The 21,920-nt window shown below is 31.8% G+C and overlaps 1 protein-coding gene across 2 annotated transcripts; it reads left to right on the top strand.

The window, feature by feature from the left end:
* Positions 1-6,328: 6,328 nt before the first annotated feature.
* On the top strand, positions 6,329-20,816 carry LOC114297681 (uncharacterized). Of its 2 annotated transcripts, none has more exons than XM_028242147.2 (9): positions 6,329-6,454; positions 13,738-13,798; positions 13,892-14,080; positions 17,009-17,145; positions 17,236-17,354; positions 17,469-17,598; positions 19,511-19,838; positions 19,930-20,102; positions 20,437-20,816. In XM_028242147.2, exons 2-8 carry the CDS (start codon positions 13,766-13,768, stop codon positions 20,086-20,088), a joined length of 1,095 nt encoding a protein of 364 aa, XP_028097948.2. In that variant the 5' UTR covers positions 6,329-6,454; positions 13,738-13,765; the 3' UTR covers positions 20,089-20,102; positions 20,437-20,816. The 2 variants fall into 2 exon arrangements, with proteins under 2 accessions (XP_028097948.2, XP_028097947.2); XM_028242146.2 differs by lacking the exon at positions 20,437-20,816 and adding an exon at positions 20,236-20,396.
* The last annotated feature ends 1,104 nt before the right edge of the window (positions 20,817-21,920 follow it).

Genomic DNA, 21,920 nt, shown 5'->3' with positions numbered 1-21,920 from the left:
CTGGAAGGTGACGGTACCACTGATTATAAGCGCAGTCAGTTCTCCAAGCGCTAGCTAGAAGGTAACGGTCATCTGATTATAAGCGCAGTGTATAACACCAATAATCATAATACAACAGAGCATAACCAACAAGTGTAATGCACACACATAAACTATCAAGATACATAAGCAATGTGTTAAAGTATATGAACACTTAGGTGTGTGGAGTACGTCCCCTATCTCCTCCCACACACTGGAGTACATTACCTATCTCCTCTCTAACAATTATACATATATAATGTATCATAGCACTTCATTACATACAATGTTCAATCAACACCGGTGTAATGCAAACACAACAATTCAATACAACAATGTCATCCTCCACCGATGACCAAGGACAAAACCTCTAGATGCATGTATTCAGTACACCTATTAGAAGACTCAACTATCATGAGATCTTAAACTCAACAACAACGCTAGTACGATAGGTAAAGGTAAAACCCCAAATATACCATTCAACACTCATGACATAATAGTTCAATTTCCAGATTCATTTTCCGAGACTCACATAGAGTTAACATTTCATTTCCCATCTCCAAGATCAACTTCCAAGATTTTCCAATTCCAAAACCCCTTTTTCATTTCACAAAACCAATTCCATTCATTATAAAGCCATAACCTGACTCGATTCAATACATTCATTTCAAAACAACCCCAAAGCCATAGTTAATCCCTTAGGCATTAACACCTTCACCCAACTCATATTAACAACAGAGACTTACAAACATTGATCAACTACCCTCCATTTTAATTTACCAAATCAAAACATAAGTTAGGTTTTTTTGTTTTTCTTTCCACAATAACATGCTAATTTATACTCTAATTAGCCTAAAGAACTGTCAATGATAAAATAATCATTCTCAAACAACCAACCCTAGGTTCCTTCACATGGTTTTCAAAGAAATTCAACATGATACGATTTTCATGCAATACAAAACTACCACATGTCTATCTATAGACGGAGTATTGAAAAAGAACAAGGAGAATCCCTACCTCAAATGGAGAACCCAAGGGGAAGAAGAGCCAAACTCGGAAGTGCTCCAATCCCAAAGTTTTTCGGATCAAAACAAAGCCCACACAACCCTCTATCTTTCTTACAAAGAGATTAGGGTAGGAACACCCAAGAACTAGATCAATCCCTAGAGAGAAAGTGAGTGTAGAGAGAGAGAGAGAGTCGAATCTAGGATTTTGAGACAAAAGAGAAATCAAAAAGTGAAGAAGAAGCTGCTGCTGCGAACTGATATATACGTTCCTCGCTCAAGCGAAGGAGTGGTCGCAGACACAAAGAAACATCGTTCGAGGGCACACAGCCTCGCTCGAGCGAACAACATGAAGCTTCAGGTCTGCAACCTAGAAGCATGCTCGAGCGAAGAAACGCTCGCTCGAGCGAAGAAGCCCAAAACATACAGCTCGCTCGCTCGCTCGAGCCAAGGCTGCGTCTGAACAAAACCTGAAGACACGAAAAGCTCGCTCAAGTGTACAAACCCTCGCTCGAGCGAAGAAGCAACAACACAAGGCTCGCTCGAGCGACAAAGTCCTGGCTCGAGCGAAGAGGCTAAAAACTGGACAGCAACCATATGCTTCCAATCATAACCAACCTGAAACGAACCTGCCCAAAACATCCTATAACTCAAATACAAAGTATTGACGGATGGAAACAGGCTAAATACAACAACCCACATCTACGGAACCAAGTTCGGAATACAATACTCAATGGAAGAAAAACCGGGATCGCATACTTTCTCCTCCTCTTCTTCTCTTCTTCGTTTTCTCCCTATGGTTCTTGAGTTCTCTAGCAAATACCTTATTTGTTTGGCTTGAGACATGAGGTTTTATATGGTATGAATGGGGCAAAAGTTATAACTTTCCTTAATTAGCTAATCTCCTTGTTTTTTTGCGTAGTTAACCAAGTTTTAAACTAAATAATCTAATCTTATTTTAATCATACTTATCCTAATTAATCCTAATTAGCAGTTTGGCAAATAGCATGGGATATACAAGTTCATTAGACTAAAGCCTTTAAGCTTCTCAATTAAAGCATAGGGACATCCTATGATTTACAAATTCCAATCTAAACTATCCCCTAACTTAAAGCACAAAACAAGTAATATTTTCTAAGCTTAAGTTTCCAAACTAACTTCTCCTTCTCTTATACTCCTACAAATAAACACTTAACATGAGATTAATATCCATGAATGTCATTATATACATATGCATGAAGTGTCCGGTGTCACAGTCGATGTGTCAATTAATGCTCTACTTAGAAAATGGAGGACCCTAATAAGGGTGGGGAATCTTTCTCCATTAATAATGTCAAATGGCCCATAGAATGAAAAATAAACCAAGAAAATAGAAAATGGATGACCTTAGGGTGTGTTTGTTTGAACAGACTGGATAAGAGGGGATTAGAATCCATTAGACTTGAATCTTGGAACTGTGAATCCTCCTGACTATTTTGTTGGATTGGATGTGTATCCCGTGTTTGTTTTATCATGGGATTAGATGTCTGGAAGAGACTATTTTTAGTAAATCTAATGTTTGGTTGGACGGACTGGATAACGATAAATGAGCAAAAGACTATTTTACCTTTTTTTAATTATTTACTAAGTAATAGCAATATTAAACATATCTTTAATATTTTAATTATTTTTAGATTAAATAAAAATTTATTTTATTTTATTTTTTACACAATTAAATAAATTTATTTTTTAAAATAAAATAAATAAAATATCAATAAAAATATATGTTATTTTTTAATTAAAATTTTAAATAAATTTATTTTAAAAATAATAATAATTAAATAAAATATAAACAAAGTTTTAAAATAAAAACATCAATAAAATATCTATAAAAAATTATTTTAACAAATAAAATAAATAAAACATCAATAAAAAGTTAAATAAAATTATTTTATTTTTAAATTGAGACATTTAAATTTTATTGAATTTTATTAAATATAATACATAATTAAATAGTAGAGGGTCAAAATGGTTATTTCACTATCTAATCCCATGGGATTGTTATCCCCATGAAATTGTCCCACACCTTCCTCCCCCTTCCCTCTTCCTTTCCCCCTCGGGGATAGTGTAATCCTACATATAAGGAATAAGGAGTCCGGCCGAACTTCATATCCGGCGGACTAAAAAAAAAAAAACCAGATAAAAGGCTTCCAATGGATTATAATCCAAACAGTAAATAATCCCCCCCAATCCCCCTAATCAAATGCACCCTTATAGTATTATCTTCTCAGAAATTTTGATCAAGTCCAGTGTTCAATACTGTGTCCTTAAGACAGATTCGTCCTCTCCACGGTGTTTTTAGATTATAGACGTCTATCTCCCAGAATAAAATGATTGACGACAACTAGTAGCAGCACTGCCAATTAATTTCCCAGCGAACACATTCTGTGTTTATACTCTTTCTCACTAAAAATTAATGCAGCAAAATGCAGAAAACAAATACAGAAAAGAAGAACGAAAAATTGGATGATCAAACTAAATAGAGGACTTGTCTATTTATAGGAGAATTGATGGCTTTTCAAAATAGACTTCAACAGGTAAAAAACCTGTTCGGGACAAAAATGAACAGATAATATTTATAGGAGAATTTGTGGCTTTTCAGAACAGACTTCAACAGGTAAAAAACCTGTTTGGGACAGAGTCGAATAGGTAAAAACCTATTTAGACAGGTTTGAACAGAAAAGACCTATTCGAGTTGAATTTAAACAGGTAAAGAACTTGTTCAATTTGGAGGAATAGGTGCATTGGACCAAACGGCCAACATTTAAAAACGATGGGGTTAATTCAAAATTAATTTTAAATTTCAAATTCAAATTCAAATTCCAAACGGTAAGAATTTAATTTTAGAAAAAATAAAATTTAAATGTTTTTTGCCCAAAAAAGATAAGTCGGACAAGCCCAACCCAACCAGCCTAAACAGACGGTATGCGTACGTGTGTATTTGTTTTGGGTCCAATGGGTCTAGCCCACTTTGCCCCTAATCTCACCCTTCCACAAAACTTGGATACCCTTTGTGGTCCTCTCCAAGATATAAACTCAAGGCTTATAAACCCACACTAAGTTTGCCCACCAAAGCATTCTGGGACAAACCTTATCTCTATCATTTATGGAAATTTCACCAAAACACTGTTTTCATAGAACTCATTTTAGTATCGATTTCTCATTCACTTGATAATGGTTTTGAGCAACCAAATATACAAGGTGAATCGTTACGCAGCAAAGAACGCGTTGCCACATGGACTCGCCAACTTTGGCTCATAGGTCCTATTTGAAAAATAGACCAAAGTTTAAGGCCTTATTTGGGAACATATTTTTTTAGTAACTTTTTGACTTTTTGGCTAAAATATGATGTAAAAAAATTAGTATGTTTGGGATAATTTTTTAATTTTTAGGTAAATTACACTGACACCCCCTAAGGTTTATATTTATTACAGTTCCCCCCTCACCTTTTGAAAATTACATCTCCCTCCCTGAGGTTTAAAGTTTCATTACAGATTCCTTCTCAGCAATTTAATTTTTTTAAATACCAATTTTTCCCTCACTAGATAAATTACATTGACACCCCTTACATTTTAGAAATTACAATCCCCTCACTAAGGTTTAAAGTAGCATTATCAATTGCTCTCTCGATTAGTATTAGTTGTGAAAAAAATTAATTGAAAAAAAATTTGTTAGTAAAATTTTTAAATTTCTGTTTAAAAACCAACGAAACTCATTTTTTGAATTTATGTTTTTTCCTCAAATTTATAAACTGAGACAACCATTTATAAAGCAAAAAAAATTATCAAACAAGTTTTTATGACAGTTTTTTTAAATTTTTGTAAATATAAATTGAAAACTGAAAACGAAATGGTTACCAAACAAGCTTCAGATGGTAAAAATATTGTAAAATTAACAAATAATTAAATAAGTTACCAACGTAAGAAATGACTTATCAAAAGATTCTTAGACTATATATGGTTTGATTTTTAGAATTTTTTTTTAAATTAAAAATTAATTGGTTAAGAAATAAAAAATAAAAAATAATTATCATATGTATATAACTAAATGATTTTTATATTAAAAAAATAATTTATAAATATTAATTTGAGTTTTTTTAAATTTTTATATAATTTTTATCTTTCAAGTGGTTAGAAATAATTTTTTACAAATTAAATTGAAACAGCCATACATATGTATATAACTGAATGATATTATTTTTTATTTTTTATTTCTTAACCAAATTAATTTTTAATTTTTAATTTTTTTTTTAAAATCGAACCATACATAGCCTAAGAATCTTTTGATAAGCCATTTTTTACGTTGGTAACTTATTTAATTATTTGTTAATTTTACGACATTTTTACCATCTGAGGCCTGTTTGGCAACCATTTTGTTTCCAGTTTTCAATTTATATTTACAAAAATTAAAAAAACTGTCATAAAACTTATTTGATAATTTTTTTGGTTTATAAATTGTTGTCTCAGTTTGTAAATTTGAAGAAAAAACGTAAATTCAAAAAATGAGTTACGTTGGCTTTTAAACAGAAATTTAAAAATCTTCCTAACAAAATTTTTTTTCACTTAATTTTTTTTTCGAATAATTTTTTTTCGAATTAATTTTTTTTTTCAATGAATTTTTTTTCCAACTAATACTAATCGATGGGGTAATTGGTAATGCTACTTTAAACCTTAGGGATGGGATTGTAATTTCTAAAATGTGAGGGGTGTCAATGTAATTTACTCAGTGAGGACAAAATTGGTATTTAAATGAATTATATTGCTGAAGGGGGAATCTGTAATGAAACTTTAAACTTCAGGGAGGGAGATGTAATTTCCAAAAGGTAAAGGAGGAACTGTAATAAACATAAATCTTAGGGGGTGTCAGTGTAATTTATCCTTAATTTTTTTACAAAAAGATATGCAAAAAATAGAGAGAAAATGGAAATTTTGACTTTTTATGATTTTTTTAATAAGTTTTTGACTTTTAAGCTAAAAAGTGATGTTACCAAACAAACCTAAGAAAAATCAATTTTTTCCAAACCAATTTTCCAAACCATTCCTTACATTTAGCACTATGTAGGAGTGTACAAGAAAAAGAATAAGGAAAGGAAAGAATAAGGTAAGATTTGAACCTACCTAATAAGGCAAGATTTGAACTTACCTAATATGAAGGAGCTTATAATGTAAATATGGAATACAAAAATAATATATATACTACATATATTAAAACATTCCGCCAGACCACTATCCTTTTCCAAGTAGAACTTGTTTAGGGTTGGGATTTGAAAGCCATTTGCGCAATCAGGTTATTGGGATTCGAGCATCTTGTTACGGTTCGCGATCATTTATCACTGGAACAAATCTCGTCGGTGGGACGGTCATCACCAACCTCTACATTTCATAACCCAACAGGTTGGTCATCTCTGTGCGCACACCTCTCTCTGTGCTTGGGTTCTATTGCGTGTTGTTGGGTTTCCAAGTTTACTCAGTTTTTTTATTTTTTTATATTTTATGTTTTATATATATATATATTTTTTTTATGTTACACGTATATGATTGTCCATGCAGTGAGTTGACTCAATGATTCAGTAGATTTGACTCTGTTTATTCAGTAGATTTTACTCTATTTTGATTTATTAGTCTATTTGGTTTTATTAAGATAATCGGGTTGTCTCCGTGATTCAGAAGATTTGGGTTTTGATTCAGTCTATTTGGTTTGGTTTCTAAACAGAATCTGGTTGAGTCTCATTTTGGCTTATTTTGACAACATAGTTTTTAGCCACTTTTTTTGGTTAGTAGCAAAAGTCAAAAGTTGGCTTTTTTGGCTTTTTTTTTTTTCATTTGGGAAGTTGGTTTTTAGACAACGGTGAAATTACAATTTTACCCTTCATGGGTCAAAATGTGTTACATAGGTGAACTTGTAAATATTTTAAATAAATGGGGGTAGTTTAGTCATTTTATTATGATTTGACATCATAAACAAATATTAATAAAAAAAGTCAAAAGTTACTTTTTACCAACTTCCCAAATCATTTGTCTAAAAAAGCCAAAAACTTGGTTAAAAGTCAAAAAGTCACTTTTTACCATCTTCCTAAATTTATGTTTTGGGTATTTGTTTGTGGGTGTTTAAGTGCTCTATTTGGTTCATTGGAATGAGAGAAATGGAATTATCATTCAATTCCATTCCATTTCATTCAAGTGAATCAACATCTATCTCAGTGTTTTACCTCATGAAATAGGCAAATTTATGCTTAGAGCTGGTCATTTGGGCTGGGTATCCCTTGTTGCTAATCATTGCATTTATTTAAAAATCATATAAATGCCCAGTTGGGCTAGGTATAGAGTTAGCCAACTCAACAACCCACCATATCCGAACCGACCCGCACACATATGGGTGGTTGCGCAAACACAATAGGATCGGGTGCGGTTTGAAATATAACATTTTTTCGGATTGTTGATGGGTTGCTGGTTTGAACCGTACCTGCCACAACCCGTCCGCATTTACATTTATAAAAAAAAAAAAAAAAAAAAAATTATGAACTGTTCATCTATCCTAGATATTTTTGCCCAAACAAACCAAACCAAACCCACCCCACCCCAATCTAGTAGATAGACAGTGAATGAGGTTGATGATCTATTTTAGGATTTTAAAATATGTGTTTGTGTTAGATTATGATTTGATTTAGAATTTTGAATGATTTGTTTGTGGTGCTAGGAATTGATTTTGTTGTGTTTTTAGTTTTATAAGTTTGAGTTCATTAATTATTAATGTTGGAGCATTTTAGAAAATGGAGGGAAAATGGTCCAAAATAAATATTTACAAAATGGAAAAAGAAGACTAAAAAATAAATTTGTAAAGAAAAAAATCTAATCCGCAAACCGCTCGCACATCCACGAATCATATCCGCACAAATCGCAAATTGCACTGCGGGTGGATGCGGGTTGACTTTTTTCCAAACTGTATACATGCGGGCGGGTCCAAACTAATCCGCAAACTGTCCAAAACCGAACCACGATCACTCCTAATTCTCAGTAAGTAATCTTTTACATCATATTATTATTATAGTAATAATTATTACTATTGTTATTTCACTGAAAACTGCATTCAATTTATTGAGTTCAACAAATTACCACAAATATTAATAAAGCCATCAAAGACCCCAAACAGATTTAAGCGAGAATACGTAGGTTGGAGAATCAATCCTTTCGAGTGTGAGAAAGGAGTTTATTCAATTCAAACTTTAGGTTATTTGTTTTCATTGGTTAAATGAATCAACAACAGTAACTTTGGCTCATTATTTGCTTGTCTCATAATGGGCTGATTGATTTTAGGTACAGGGTTGCACCATACATTGACCAGCTGTGCATTTCCCTTGCACAAACAAGCGTAGTAAATTTTTTTCTTTTATTTTTTAATATTACTAATATAGAAAGCACGTGCGTTGCACATGAGAAATGACATTGTATATGTGTCCGTTTGATTAAAAATAAATAAATGATTAAAAAAAAAATGATAGTAAGTGAAAATAGTAAAAAGTGAAATAAAATAAAATATATTTCATGTATGAATTTGATTAGGATGAAAGGTTTGTAAAAAAAAAAATAAAAATAAAAATTCTAATTATAAACTACTTTTATAATAAATGTAAACATTTGTGTATAGAAAATGTTTAACACTCTCCAAAAGCTTCTACAATTTTACCTACAATGATATGATATGATAATAAGTGTTTATTTTTAATTTATTATACCCACAATGGTGTTAGGGTCTAACTCTCTTGTCACATTATTGTGGGTGAATTTGAAGATCTAAAATTGTAAGTTTTTAGCACTTATGTTCTTATTTTGCTGTGTTTTTTTGCAATGAAATAAGATTTTAGTTACCATGCTATCGTGAGTTGTACAAGTAAATTAAATTTCTTATAACTTCCACTATTCATGCTCAACAAACTTGAAATTTATTATTATTATTATTATTATTATTATTATTATTATTTTTTATTTTTTTTTTTTTTCATACTTTTTATTATTTTCATCCTAACCCAACTTAGCCTAACACGAAAAAAAAAAAGTTTGAAATGAAAAGTAAAAAAACAAAAAATCAAATTTATAGGGGATGTGAACAAAATTATTCATGTAAAATAACTATAAATTGTAATTTTTAGATTAACATATAAATTGATTGCGTCAATCCTATCTATTTTCTGCTTATTGTCATTTTATGAAAAATGAAGTATGCATGTGCTATATGTTGCCCTCTCATCTTAACCATTATATCGAGGCAACTGCTTATTTAAATCTTAGTTGCACGAAGCGGGAGCAGGAGTGGAGAAGCGTGGCCATGTAAAGGAGTCGTAGTTTGGAAGCGCTTATATATTATTTTTATCGAAATATTTTTAATTTATCTATATAAACATTTTTTAAATTTTTTTAATTAACATATATATGTTATAAATTTATTATTTTTATGTAATATTTAATTACTTAAATACAACATAAAAAATATTTTTTAAAAATGAATAACAAATAAAAGTAGTGGAGTGGTATTTTTTAGAACACTAGTCATTATATTTTATTTAAATATATTTATTATTTTTTTGTCTTATATATTATTTTTATTAATAATATTTTTAATTTATTTATTTATATATTTTTAAATTTTAATTTTTAATTGACATATATATTATAAATAAATATGGTTTATAAATAGTTATTTTTATTGATATATTTTTAATAGTTATTTTAATTCCCCCTTTTTTATTTTTTTTAAAAAGGCGAAAATCTTAGGGGATGCAAGTTTTTTTTTTTTTAATATTGTTTTTCTATGTAAAAAACACTTGCACCTTCACACAGATTACTATTTTTGGCCATATACATTGAACTATAGTTGTCCTATTTTATAGACTAATATATATTACATAAGTTTTTAGTTTTATTTGCTTATTTTTGTGAAGAGAATGACCTTTCTAACTTAGATCTAACGGACATGTATATGGAAAGGGAACAATTTTAAAGCTGAAGTGATTATTCACCAAATAGTTGGTTTGAATGGAAAAATTAAGGGGAGGAAAAATTGTTCATTCACAAAAATTGTAACAGAACAAAGTGTACATTAAGGGAAGAACAATTTTAAGAAAACACCTATTAAGGGAAGAAAAATTGTTCAATCGTGAAAATTGCTATCTATTTCAGTAGACAAGATTGGTGAAAACTATCTAAAGCTGAAGAGATTATTCACCAAATAGTTGGGTTGAATGGAAAAATTACTATTTGAATTCAAAGAGAGCCCAATTGGGATGGATTTTCTTAAATTTAGAATATTATTTTTATAGCAAAATAGTGTGAAACACTAAAGGGAATCTGTACATTTATAGACACCAGAGATTTTCTTCTTGAGTGATTTTTTCTATTGGTTTGATTTGATCAAGAGAGGAAATGCTAGTTCCCAAAGACTGTTGTTGATAGTACCAGAGGCTAAACAAGGGAACTGAATCAATTTTTTTAACATGGTGTTGTAAGAAAAGGGCCCAACGAAATGAAATTATAAAGCTTGTGTATATCATTAAACCAGTTCAATGTTGTTTAAGAGGAATTTTCTCAAACAACTTAGGCACACATTTTGGCCTTTTGGAGAGTAAAATCTTAGGTGACAGGTATATGCATAAACCTGTTCAAAAAAGAAAAAAAAAGAAGGTATATCCATAAACAAGAAAACTCACAAATAAACAGGAATCATGTTTTCAAATGAGGGAATATTTACGAGACATCAAAATAAAAAACTTTTCAAAGTGAAAAGTAGTAAGTTTGGAAAATGTTTAAATGATTTAGTGGTCATCTGTGAAAAGTGAATTTTACCGCACCGTGTCAAGGAAGGAGATATTTATATGGCAGAGAATTAAATTTCTTAGAGGGCTTTCTGTTTTTTTTGTCTCCTCTGTTCCTTCCTTTACTCTCGTTTGGACAATCATAACCAAAGTTTTGCAAAGTGATCTGCAACAAAGCATATTGTTACAACAGAAACGAAAAAAAAAGAAGAAGCTTTTGCTCTCTTGCAATTCCATTCTTTTCTAATACTCTTCCTTCGTTTGCTAATCTCTACAAGACCCAAAAGAATGAACTGTAATTCCTATTTTGTGAATTGCCCCAGCCCCTCATCGCAATCGCTATCGTCCCTTCCCAACCAACTTCCCTTTCCTCCTCTCTTCCAATCGCAATGCCAACCCCTTTCTCAACCACTGCCATCCATTCATCCTCTTTACCCATCATAATGCCACTGCTCTTTCTTCTTCTTCAATTTGTATATAAACACATGGTATATATAATATATACACACACTACAACAAACAATGTGAACATTGGGTTTAATCTCAAGCTCTATATTGATTGTTTACTGGATGCCTGTAAAATCCATTCTTCCCGGTTCATCCGTGTATAATCTATTATCTTCACCATATATTCCTCAATTTGATGCACTAACAAAAGCAACAGAATTATGTGAATTCTTCCTGTGGACTATGAAAGAATAGATTTGTGGTGTTCATTGCCCTAAAGAATGAGACGAACCATGAATCATTGGACTCTTGATACTACTGCTTGTTTTCATGCAATCATATGGGATAAGATTGTGCCAATTTGATTGTTGAAATATTGTTTTGAGTTAGAAAGAGAGCATGCCACATTTGGAGCGTCAATTTTACCTGTAAATAGATAAATAATATAGGCATTTTCATGAATCAATATATATGGTTATTTTGAACATTTGTATCCCTTAGTTACCAATTGTATCTTCTATACATTGAGAGTGTTGGAACTACATTCCAACAGACGTGTCTCTTCAGTTTGCAATGTACATTTAAGGGAGGGTTATTTTCAGAATAAAAAAGTGTAGAAAACATTGTCAAAACCTTCCCTTTTACAGTGGTAGAGATAGAGATTGAGATTGGAACTGCATTCCAACAGACGTGTCACTTCGAGTTGCAATGTACACAAGTAATATAGCATTAAGGGAGGGTTAGTTTTGGAAATAAAAAGTGTAGAAAACACTGCAAAACCTTCACTCTTTCATAGATTTTTTTATTTTTTATTTTTTATTTTTTATTTTTAGTGTGTGGTTACAACTAGGCCAAAGCCAACAACCTACACAGAATGGAGCGAGCTCTTTCCTTACTTATTAGCAGCTAAAGCTGTCCACAGATTTGGTGGCATATCAGAAAGAACCACATTCCCATTAGATAATTGAAGAGTTTCTTTAGCTAGGAAATCCACACACATATTAGCCTCGCCCGACTGAAAGGAAGATACATTGCCAGTATTGAGACATCAACTCTCGAATTTCTTGAAGGAGATTAAAGTTAGGATCAAGCACACTTGGGTTGTTAATACCTTGGATAGCTTCAATAGAATCTGATTCAATAAGAACCGGACGAAATCCTTGAATCCATGCTAGCTGTAACCCATTCCAAATAGCCCACAGCTCCGCAAGAACCACAGAAGCTCCACCCACATGATATTTGAAGCCCATAATCCAATCACCCTGGTTTGATCGAATGAGACCCCCCACTCCCGCTCGACCGCTCCGTTGTGCAACAGCTCCATCGACATTGATCTTAACCCAACCTTCCAGAGGACTAATCCATTGAGATGAACCCTTGGGAGTGCAGCTCCCCTTGGCTAGACTTATTTTTGCAGCCTCAAATTCCTTAACCCTGCCCTTAAGATAAGCAACTGGACAATAAGGTTGTTTAAAGGTAGGATTATGTAATTGTTTATTATGCCAGAACCACAAAGAGGAGGTAGAGGCCTAAAATAACAGAATCCAGCTTTGTACATCAGGGCCGACCCATGGGCAATTTCCCAAATTTGTATCCATCCAACTCACCAAAGGTAGAGAAAAGAGTCGTAACCACTGAGGGGGAGGAATAAGCTCATGCCATACCTTCTTCGCCCTTTGAAAATCCTGAAGTGCATGGAGGGTTGTTTCACTGTAATGACCACTCAAAGAACTAGTAGAATTTAGGCTGAGTTTTCTTCTCATCTTCATAGCATTGGTTAGGAGCCCATCATGTCTGGCCAACCAACCACGCAAAATACTTCCATCTTTGGAGATTAGAATGATGCCAAAACTTTGTCCAACCTGAATCAACCCCAGCTGAGTTGGACTCCAGATGAAGGCAATCAAAGGCGGACTTAATTGAAAATTTTCCTTCTGAAGAGTACTTGCAAATGGTTTGGTCATGGTTATTATCATCATCAGTCTTGAGCACCACTGCTCGCGAAGTATCAATTATGTTGTGTGGCAACCACAATGAAAGCTTGGTCCAGTCCCAACCATGCCCAATAATCCAATACTCACAAACCCGCTTGCCTATTATTTGGTATATTGGAGGGTAATCTGACTTTAAAGAGACATACATGTGTTCTAGCCATTGGACTCACCTAGGTGGTTAATGCTGATTTTGTTATGTGTTATAAATTGTAATTTATTCATCATGAAATTCAGTGAAATTGCATTATGCTAATAAGTACATTCATGGTTTGTTCATTTTGCGCTTTGAGTTTCAAACTTATTTTGTTCTTTAAAATGCGGCTAAAAGCCGAGTGTTGTTTTTATTTTTTTATAGAAGTACAATAGAACTCCCTCAAAATCTTTCTTCTCCTTTTTCTTTCTAATTATTTACTTTCTCTTTTAATATCAGGATTCTTGTTCTTTCTTTTCATTGTGATATGAGGAAGAAGTGCAACATGAGGAGCTATACTGTGATATTCTCATACTATTATTATATTTTTTTTGCATTGGTTTGTTAAATTGTTTAATTATGATTTTTTATTAGAAATTCTCTTTATCTATAGGCATCTTTTGGTGCTTCTATTTGGACCGAAACTTCAATTTCTAGTAGCCAAGAGATGTACTTCAACCAAAACAAGGAAGGTGGCATGTTTCGTCTTGTGCAATTCCAATCTTCTGACGAGGCCAAGCAACTTTATGGTGCTCTAATGCGCTGTCGACATCCAAACTTAGCGCATGTTTTACAATTTACGGTGAGACCTTATGTTTTATAAAGTAATCTAATATTATCTTGAGTGTTTTTTGTACCTGCATGTTTTTGGATTGTGCATTTTTTACTAAATAATTAAAAAATATATAGAAAAAATTTAAGAAATATTGCTAATTGGTTTAGTTGAATCTTCAATTTTCATACAATAAAATTTTGCCGAGTTAGTATATTATATAACCATAGTTGTCAAATCGAGATTCGTATCGTGAATCGAAATGACCTTGTACCGAATCGCGAATCGAATCGAATCGTGAATCGTAAAGATTTGGTCACTTTTTTAAAATTACTTAAAAATATATATTTACACATTTAGATGTTAAATATATCTTATGAATATGAAATATCTAGACTTAAATCAATGAAAATGTTATTTTGAGTGATAATCACGTAGTTTAATAGGTAAGAAGTTAACAAAATTCTTATGTAAGATCACTATCTTACTTTTTTTCTTTTTAGATATTTATTATTAACCATTCTTAATAAAGATAATAACCAAATAGACAAATTATCAATTTTCAAAGTAACAATAATTAACAACGATATTGATATTTGGACAATAAGCATACATACTTTTCTAAGTAACAGTGAACAAATAATAAGAAAGAATTATTTAGAATATTTTATTTTAAAGCTTAAAACATTTTCAAAGGTATAACTGACCTCACATATGTAATATTCAATTATATTCAATTTAATAAAATAGCATAGATAATTCATAGTGTAACTTTAATCTTAAACATCTTTAAAAGATATATTATGATTTTTTAAGGGGGAAAAAAATGCGAAGAAAGGTTAAAAATATATTGGATCTGAATGAATCTGATTGGATTCTATTAAAAACTTCATGATCACTAAAATAATAACAAATTATGTATATATGTTGGTTATTTTGGTATTAAACGCTATTAAAAGTTGTATTATGTCATTTTCATTAAAAATATGGAGAAAGAAATAGTTGAAAATATGTCGGACACAATAATTTAAAAAATTACGTGAATCGTAAAAAGTGAATTGAATTATGAATCGATTGTGAATCATGCGACTCACTAGAGATTTACTTCCAAAATAGATTCACCCATAATTCGTATCGATTTTGCAAAAAATTCGAATCGAATTGTGAATCGAATCGCGAATCGTAAGATTCTGATAACAGAGAGATTCACCTATAGATTCGTATCGATTTTGCAAAAATTGTGAATCGAATCGTGAATCGAATCGCGAATCGTAAGATTCTGATAACAGAGTATATAACATTTAACACTTTAGATTTAGGTAAATTTTCCAAATTGTGATGCATGAGATTAAAGCTTGGGTGGACACGGGATGCTAATATTGACCCGAGTCCATCCTCTATTGACATTGGGCTTATATTCTTCATCCTAAGACCGGCCCTATAATGTTTTTGTTGGGCCTGAGCTTGGCCTGACATCTTACTATGAAATACAAATCAATAACTTAAATTGAAAAGAAAAAATAAATCACTACAACTACCACATGCCTTGATGGTTTAAGTTTTTATTCATATTTCATTGAGGGTAAGTGTTTTCAATATACTAACAAAATTAATATGAACATAGTATTTATATAAACTTTGGCTAGGGGCCTTTAAGCACTAATTGCAAGCCTGGTCCAAAAAGTGTTTGTGCCTTAGCCAGTATAGATCCTTTGAGCCTAAACACTAATTCGAAACACTAGAATAATTGGGTCGGGCTATTAAGCCGATGTCCACCTTGCTTTAAAACTGTAAAAAGTGCAAGTTGAATAAAAGTCTGATAGTCTCTTTCACACACATTCATTTCCTTTTCTAGTTGCTTCTTTTTGATTTCATGTCTTCGTAATTGTAGGAAATATATGTCACTGTTGGAAATTGCCTTTTTTTTTTTTTTTTTTCCTTTCTTTCTCCAGTTGCATTTGTAGTTTTCTTTCAATGTTCTCATTATATATTCTTTCTCTTCTACCTATAATTTTTCCCTTGGCTAATGTTATCAATTTTTATTTTTGGTTACTTTTTGGAGTACTTTTACTTCGTTCCCGCTTTAGGTCTCCTTTGGTAATTCTCCATCCAAAGGAATAGATGGACCACGATTTATCATATATGCTAGTGTTAATTCCTTCTCAGAATGGTTTTTGACAATCTAGTGCGTATAGTCGTACTTTTTGCATGTTCGTTTAAAGTTCATGCATTCTATAAAACACCCCCAAAGAACCAAAAAAACGTCACATTGGTTCAGCTAGACCACTTTAGGCTTAAAACCAAAAAATGACAGAAACACCCTTCACTAGACGTCCATATATATTACTCAATATACATACTTACCTGGTTTGTGTCATGGTTTAAACTAAGTCGTACAAAGATTCAAAAATTAAAGGTAAAAATAATGAACATTATGAAATAAAGTGGTAAATGAGAATAAGGAAGAGTAATAGGAGGTAGAAGGGATTAAAAACAAAGAAGATATGGTAGCAGCTTGTCTAGTTTCCATACAGCTTTGACTGGTTTTGTTTTGGGTTGCATCCATTTAAGAACTGTATACTTAAAATGTGAGGTCACTACTAGAGCTAGTTACACTCAAACTATATATTTAATTTCAAGTTTATGCTTCAAATTTCTTTGTATGTAATATGATTGTTGCTTTTATTTTGAGAAATATTATGGATACCCTTCACATCCATTGGTAGCAAAGTGTCATCCAAGTTGAATATGCCGTGTGAAATTCTTCCAAAACATAAAAAAAATACAATAAAAGGGTCAACACTACAAAGGAAAATCCTAACATACGTTGCAAAAGAAATTAGAAATGGTATTCTATTGTTATATATTCGATTGAAAATGAATTGCTATTACTGGTATACTTTTCAATTAATTAATACGAGCTAAATTGTTATTTGTGTTTGATAAAACATATTTTAGGTGGAAGGAGAAGGAGGTTTTTTTTTAGCCTTCAGGAAACAAGGTACAAGCTTGAAAGACATTTTGGAGAAATTTGTTGATGTAAAGAAATTTTATGAGGATAATCGAATTACACCTTTCTACCAAAAGATTTTGACGTGAGTACTAGTACTTAAAATTTAGTATTTCATGATACAAATAATTATAATTCTTTTAATGCTTATTAATAAATATTTTTACCAATGCAGTGACTTACTTCTAGTGGTAAGGCATTTGATGGATACCATAGTCAAGTGCACACTTGATCTGTCAGACATTTATATTTTGAATGGTGGACATGTTATGATGACAAATTTTAAATTGAGAGGTATGGCAAAATGTAAAATTTATTGCTTACCAAAAAAATTGTATAATTTATTCTTATTATACAATTATTAGTGCATACGAGTTTCTCTGTCTAAATAACATGATTTAATTGCAGGTTGTCCTAGTTCAATTTCTGAACGGAAAGAATTAGCCGTGGTTGTGAAGGCTATAAATGAAAGTACCAATTATGAAGCAAACATGGAAATGAATATTTTTATAAATTATCTTGAAAGTGAAAATGCAAAGTAAGTGCATTATTAGATTTTTATTTTATTTATTATTTATTTTTATCTTGACTCTTACTAGCAAAGTTATTTGGGGAGCAAAATGAATCATTTGGATGATAGTGTACGTTCTCTTATATTGTAAACTAATAAATTTGGCTTTTGTAGCAATGGTATTATACATGTTTTTTAAACTTGATTTAGGCCCAATTACAATAAATAAAAGTTCAAATTTTTACTGATCGTTACACCTTTGGCTATGAATCTTTTGTGTAGAAAATTCTGAACTTGATCTCATAATCTCGGCATGTTTTCCCTCTTTGTATCTTTGACTCCCTATTTAGATTTTCTCTTCTTGGATTTCTGTAGTTTCTCTATGTATGAATTTTCTCTTCTTGTATTTCTGTAGTTTCTCTATGTATGAATATATGCTTTGTGTCTGCTAGGTGTTTGATAAAATGCCATAAACAGTATTTGTGTCTCTTTGTCTCTGTGTCTATCACTGTCTCTACTCGGCTTTTGTGTATTTTGTTGTAAATATTTATTTTCTTTATGTTTTATTTTTATCTTGATTGAGTTGTTGAAGCCATAAGCAAACATATATAGAGCGTCAAAATTCATAGCTGTGAAAGTGAAACATTGAATGCTATTGTACTGAAGTCTTTTTAAATATAAACTTGTGTTTCATATTTCATGCTAAAGTTATTTGGAATTGGATGATCTTTTCAATAAATATATAATATATAATATTTGTGGCGATAAATCCGAAACAGTACCTGAAATTTACCAATACCGATACATACCGTACAAATGGAAAAACCGGTACATTGTCTAGTATGAGATTAACAAGTTTGAACGATATTGGTACTGTTAATAATAATAAAATAAGTGACAGTGGGAAGGCAAGCCACTGTCCACCTAATCCACTTAGGATCAAAACCCAACTTGGCCATCTTGTAAACAAGGCTTTTCTACTCTATCGTAAGTTTTTGTTAAATCAAGTTTGAAAGCAATGAATTGTACCTCTTATTCTAAAGATAATGCTCTATTTCTAGGGCACTGAGAATGCTATAAAATATTTGTTGCCCCTTCTTGAATGCTCATCGGAACTTAGTAATAATGACATGCATTACATTGCTCAACGTGTTGGACATAACCTTCACCACAATCTTGTAAACAACATTACATAGAGAGATTGGTTATAATGGGTGAACTTTGTTGCAATCTTGTAAACAACACTACATAGAAAGATGGACTATAATGGGTGACTAGAGAGGAGGGATTTTGATCTTTAAACTAGTGCAATGTGTTTATAATTCATTGTTTGTAACAAATGACCTGAGTGGAAAAAGCTATGGATTGGACATGAAAAATTAGCACCCACCACATCCCAAAAATGTTGGAAAAAGGCTGAATTCGTGCCATCAAGTTTGATACATATCAAATAGAGCGATTGGTTGCTCCACGTGTTCACTAATATACTTCTTCACTTCACTATGTAATTTGTCTCTATAAGTTACCTACTCGTAGCTATATATGTTTTTGTCTTTGTGCATATATATTTCCATTTTTTTTTTTAAAAAAAAGAAGAAAGTCTTCATCCATCATTAACATTACAAATAAAAAAAAATTATGTGTAATTTTAATTTTTTATTGTTTGTTTATCAAACGATTTTTTTCAGACCATTGTCTAATTTGTTGCCAAAAAAATAAGTGACTTGAAAAATCAAATATAAGTGTTGCAATATTTTTTGAGTTTAAATTTTAAATTTGGTTGGGGTTCTTTTCTCATGGAGAGATGCAGTTGTGTTATAAAAAATTTGGTAACGGATTGATAGATGATTAATTAAAATATTTGAGTAGTTTTGGTAGGTATTTACAACAATTATTTTCATAGTGAGTTATGTTCTTATTTTTGCCATTTTTCTTGTAGGTGTTTTACTGACTTATCCAAACTGCCTCTCTTTTGGACACCAGAAGAGAGAAGATTATTTCCTCGTGCTTTTTGGAACTTCATGAAAGGAAAATCTTCTCTATCTAGTGTGATGAGTATCTCACCTTTTGGAGAAAGTGTCAATGTGATTGAAAACAATCCTATATTGAGGCAACTAAAGCAGCATGTGGACAATTACGAAAGTCAATTCGGAAAGGATCCATATGTGTCTTCTGTTTTCGATACACGTGAAACTGAAGTAAGGAACAACTTGGCCTTAATCAGCAAGTGCTTGTCCCACTTTCATGAACTGAAAATTACAAGCTTGGTAATAAATTTTTTTTTTCCCTTTTTTGTGTAATGTACTTTGGATATGATGTACTAAAATATTTGTTTTTTGAAATTATGTTATTTGATAGGGTCTCAAAAATGAAGATGAAGTAGCAAAATGTTTTGAAAAAGCATTCAAGGGCTACATCGGACAACTATATAAGTGGGCGTTGATTTTTGAAGCTAGTTCACAAGTAAAATTACTTCCGCAAAAGACAATTTTGAGTAAGCTATACAAGGAACCATGAATGACGTTTTTGTGGTAAGTGGGCTTTTGATTCACAACCAAGAATTTACATTTTTGCAAGACAAGTGTTATGTATTGTGGACGTCTTGATGAATCTTATCATCTTGTTTGTTTTGGCTCAATTGACTATCTTTTGTTTATTCTTTAGGCTTCTAGGAGCTTAGGATGATAGCTAGGAGCCATGACACATGAAGCTCAAAATTTGATGAATTCATGAGTTTCCAAAAGTAAATGTCAACTTGTGTACATGAAAACTTTTTATAAGTTTTCTTCAATTGGTTGAAATTTTAAGCTAATCTTCTATTTAAACTTAGCTTATTACGCAATACAATCCTTTCATTTGTCCTAGAACATATGCTGTGCTACATATACATTGGGGATAAATGCTCTGACATATCAGCTAAAATGGGATTGTTTGGAGGGAAACCAGTGGGAGTAGGTGCAGAAGTGAGTCTCAATGGCACCATTGAAGGTGTCCAGGGCTCATTAGGATGTTGTTGGATTGCTAACTGAAGCTTGTACCCATTTTGTCACTTGGAGACCTGTTTTTTGTGGCAACAATCTCTAAAGGCGGCCTGTGATTTAATGGTCCTGTTGCTACTATCTTTTAATGTTTTGTAAGATAATGGTTTCTTGAGAATATGACCTGAATATCTCCTATTGTGAATTGAAATTATGAACCAAAATTTAGCATTTTTTGTTTGTAATGTAACTCAGCAGATTTCCTCTTGTAGAATTAAGATATAATTTAAGTTGCCAGCAGATATAAACTGTGGTAATTGCTCTGCAGGTGCTTTGTGAATTTAATCATGTCAATCCACAAGATGATGAGGATGTAAAAGAGTTTTTGAATGTGTTTATTGACACATGGAAATGATCTTTTCTTTCCTTCTATTTCTTTTATTTTTTATTTTTTTTATTGTGATTCTTTTATGCTATGTTTGATTGGGGATTTGGAAAGGGATTTGAAATAGGAAAAAAAAAAAGTGTGTGAAACTACGTAAAATGAATTATAGTCTATCAAACATACCTTATATGCTTCATTGGACTTTTTGCATTCTCCCATGTTAAGATAGCATGCGGCCACGTTGAGATGTAATAGTTTTTTCAAGCATCCAAAAGCAAAAAGGTCAATATATAAGAGAAAAGAATGCTATATGACATACAGAGAGGTTGTTATGGTGGTGATAATGTGTGAGTAAATAATAACTCACTTTAATACGCTAATGATGTGTTTAGTTGGGAGATTTGAGAAGAAATTTGAAAAAGAAAAAATTAGGTGAGATGTAGCGTATGCATAATTATTGTTATTCACTTCTGCATTAGGGGATACATCTCAACTGTGACAAACCTAGTTAACTAGCTGACTCCTTTGATTGCTGAACTTCATTGGTTCATTGCTGCTAGTCAATTAGATATTTAAATTGGTCAACAGTCATTAGTTAGGTTATTGAAATAAATGATTGTTTTCTGCTGTCTTTTTTTTTGGTTTCTGTTTGTCTTTCATTTCTCTCTCTCTCTCTCTCTCTCTCTCTCTCACACACACACACACACACACACACACACACACACACACACACATTATTATACAAATACAACTCTGAAAAATTGACAATTCAGTTTACATCATTCCTGTGGAGTTCAACACATGGTATTTGTAATAAGAAGTGATATTACTTCATCCATGAGTTGAATGACCTCAGAATTAATCTGCTCAAGTTTGTGACAGAGACGGCCTGAAATTTAGTGATCACATTCATATGAAAGCCTCTGGATATAACACACAGTTCAAGCTTCCACGGCGCAGTAAAGCTCAGTTAGGCTAATCGCTTT

The sequence above is a fragment of the Camellia sinensis genome, chromosome 14, assembly GCF_055761805.1.
Source record: "Camellia sinensis isolate YWXY chromosome 14, ASM5576180v1, whole genome shotgun sequence".
NCBI classification, from domain to species: Eukaryota; Viridiplantae; Streptophyta; class Magnoliopsida; order Ericales; family Theaceae; genus Camellia; species Camellia sinensis.
The sequence above is the reverse complement of the archived record's forward strand: the minus strand, read 5'-3'. Positions and strand labels throughout refer to the sequence as shown.

What these genes read in the sequence shown, in the direction of transcription:
- LOC114297681 (XM_028242147.2), top strand. Translation starts at nt 13,766, where the DNA reads ATGAGGAAGAAGTGCAACATGAGGAGCTATACT. An exon ending in GCAACATGAGGAGCTATACT is followed by an intron (nt 13,799 to 13,891) that starts GTGATATTCTCA and finishes CTTTATCTATAG; the next exon opens with GCATCTTTTGGTGCTTCTAT. An exon ending in CGCATGTTTTACAATTTACG is followed by an intron (nt 14,081 to 17,008) that starts GTGAGACCTTAT and finishes AACATATTTTAG; the next exon opens with GTGGAAGGAGAAGGAGGTTT.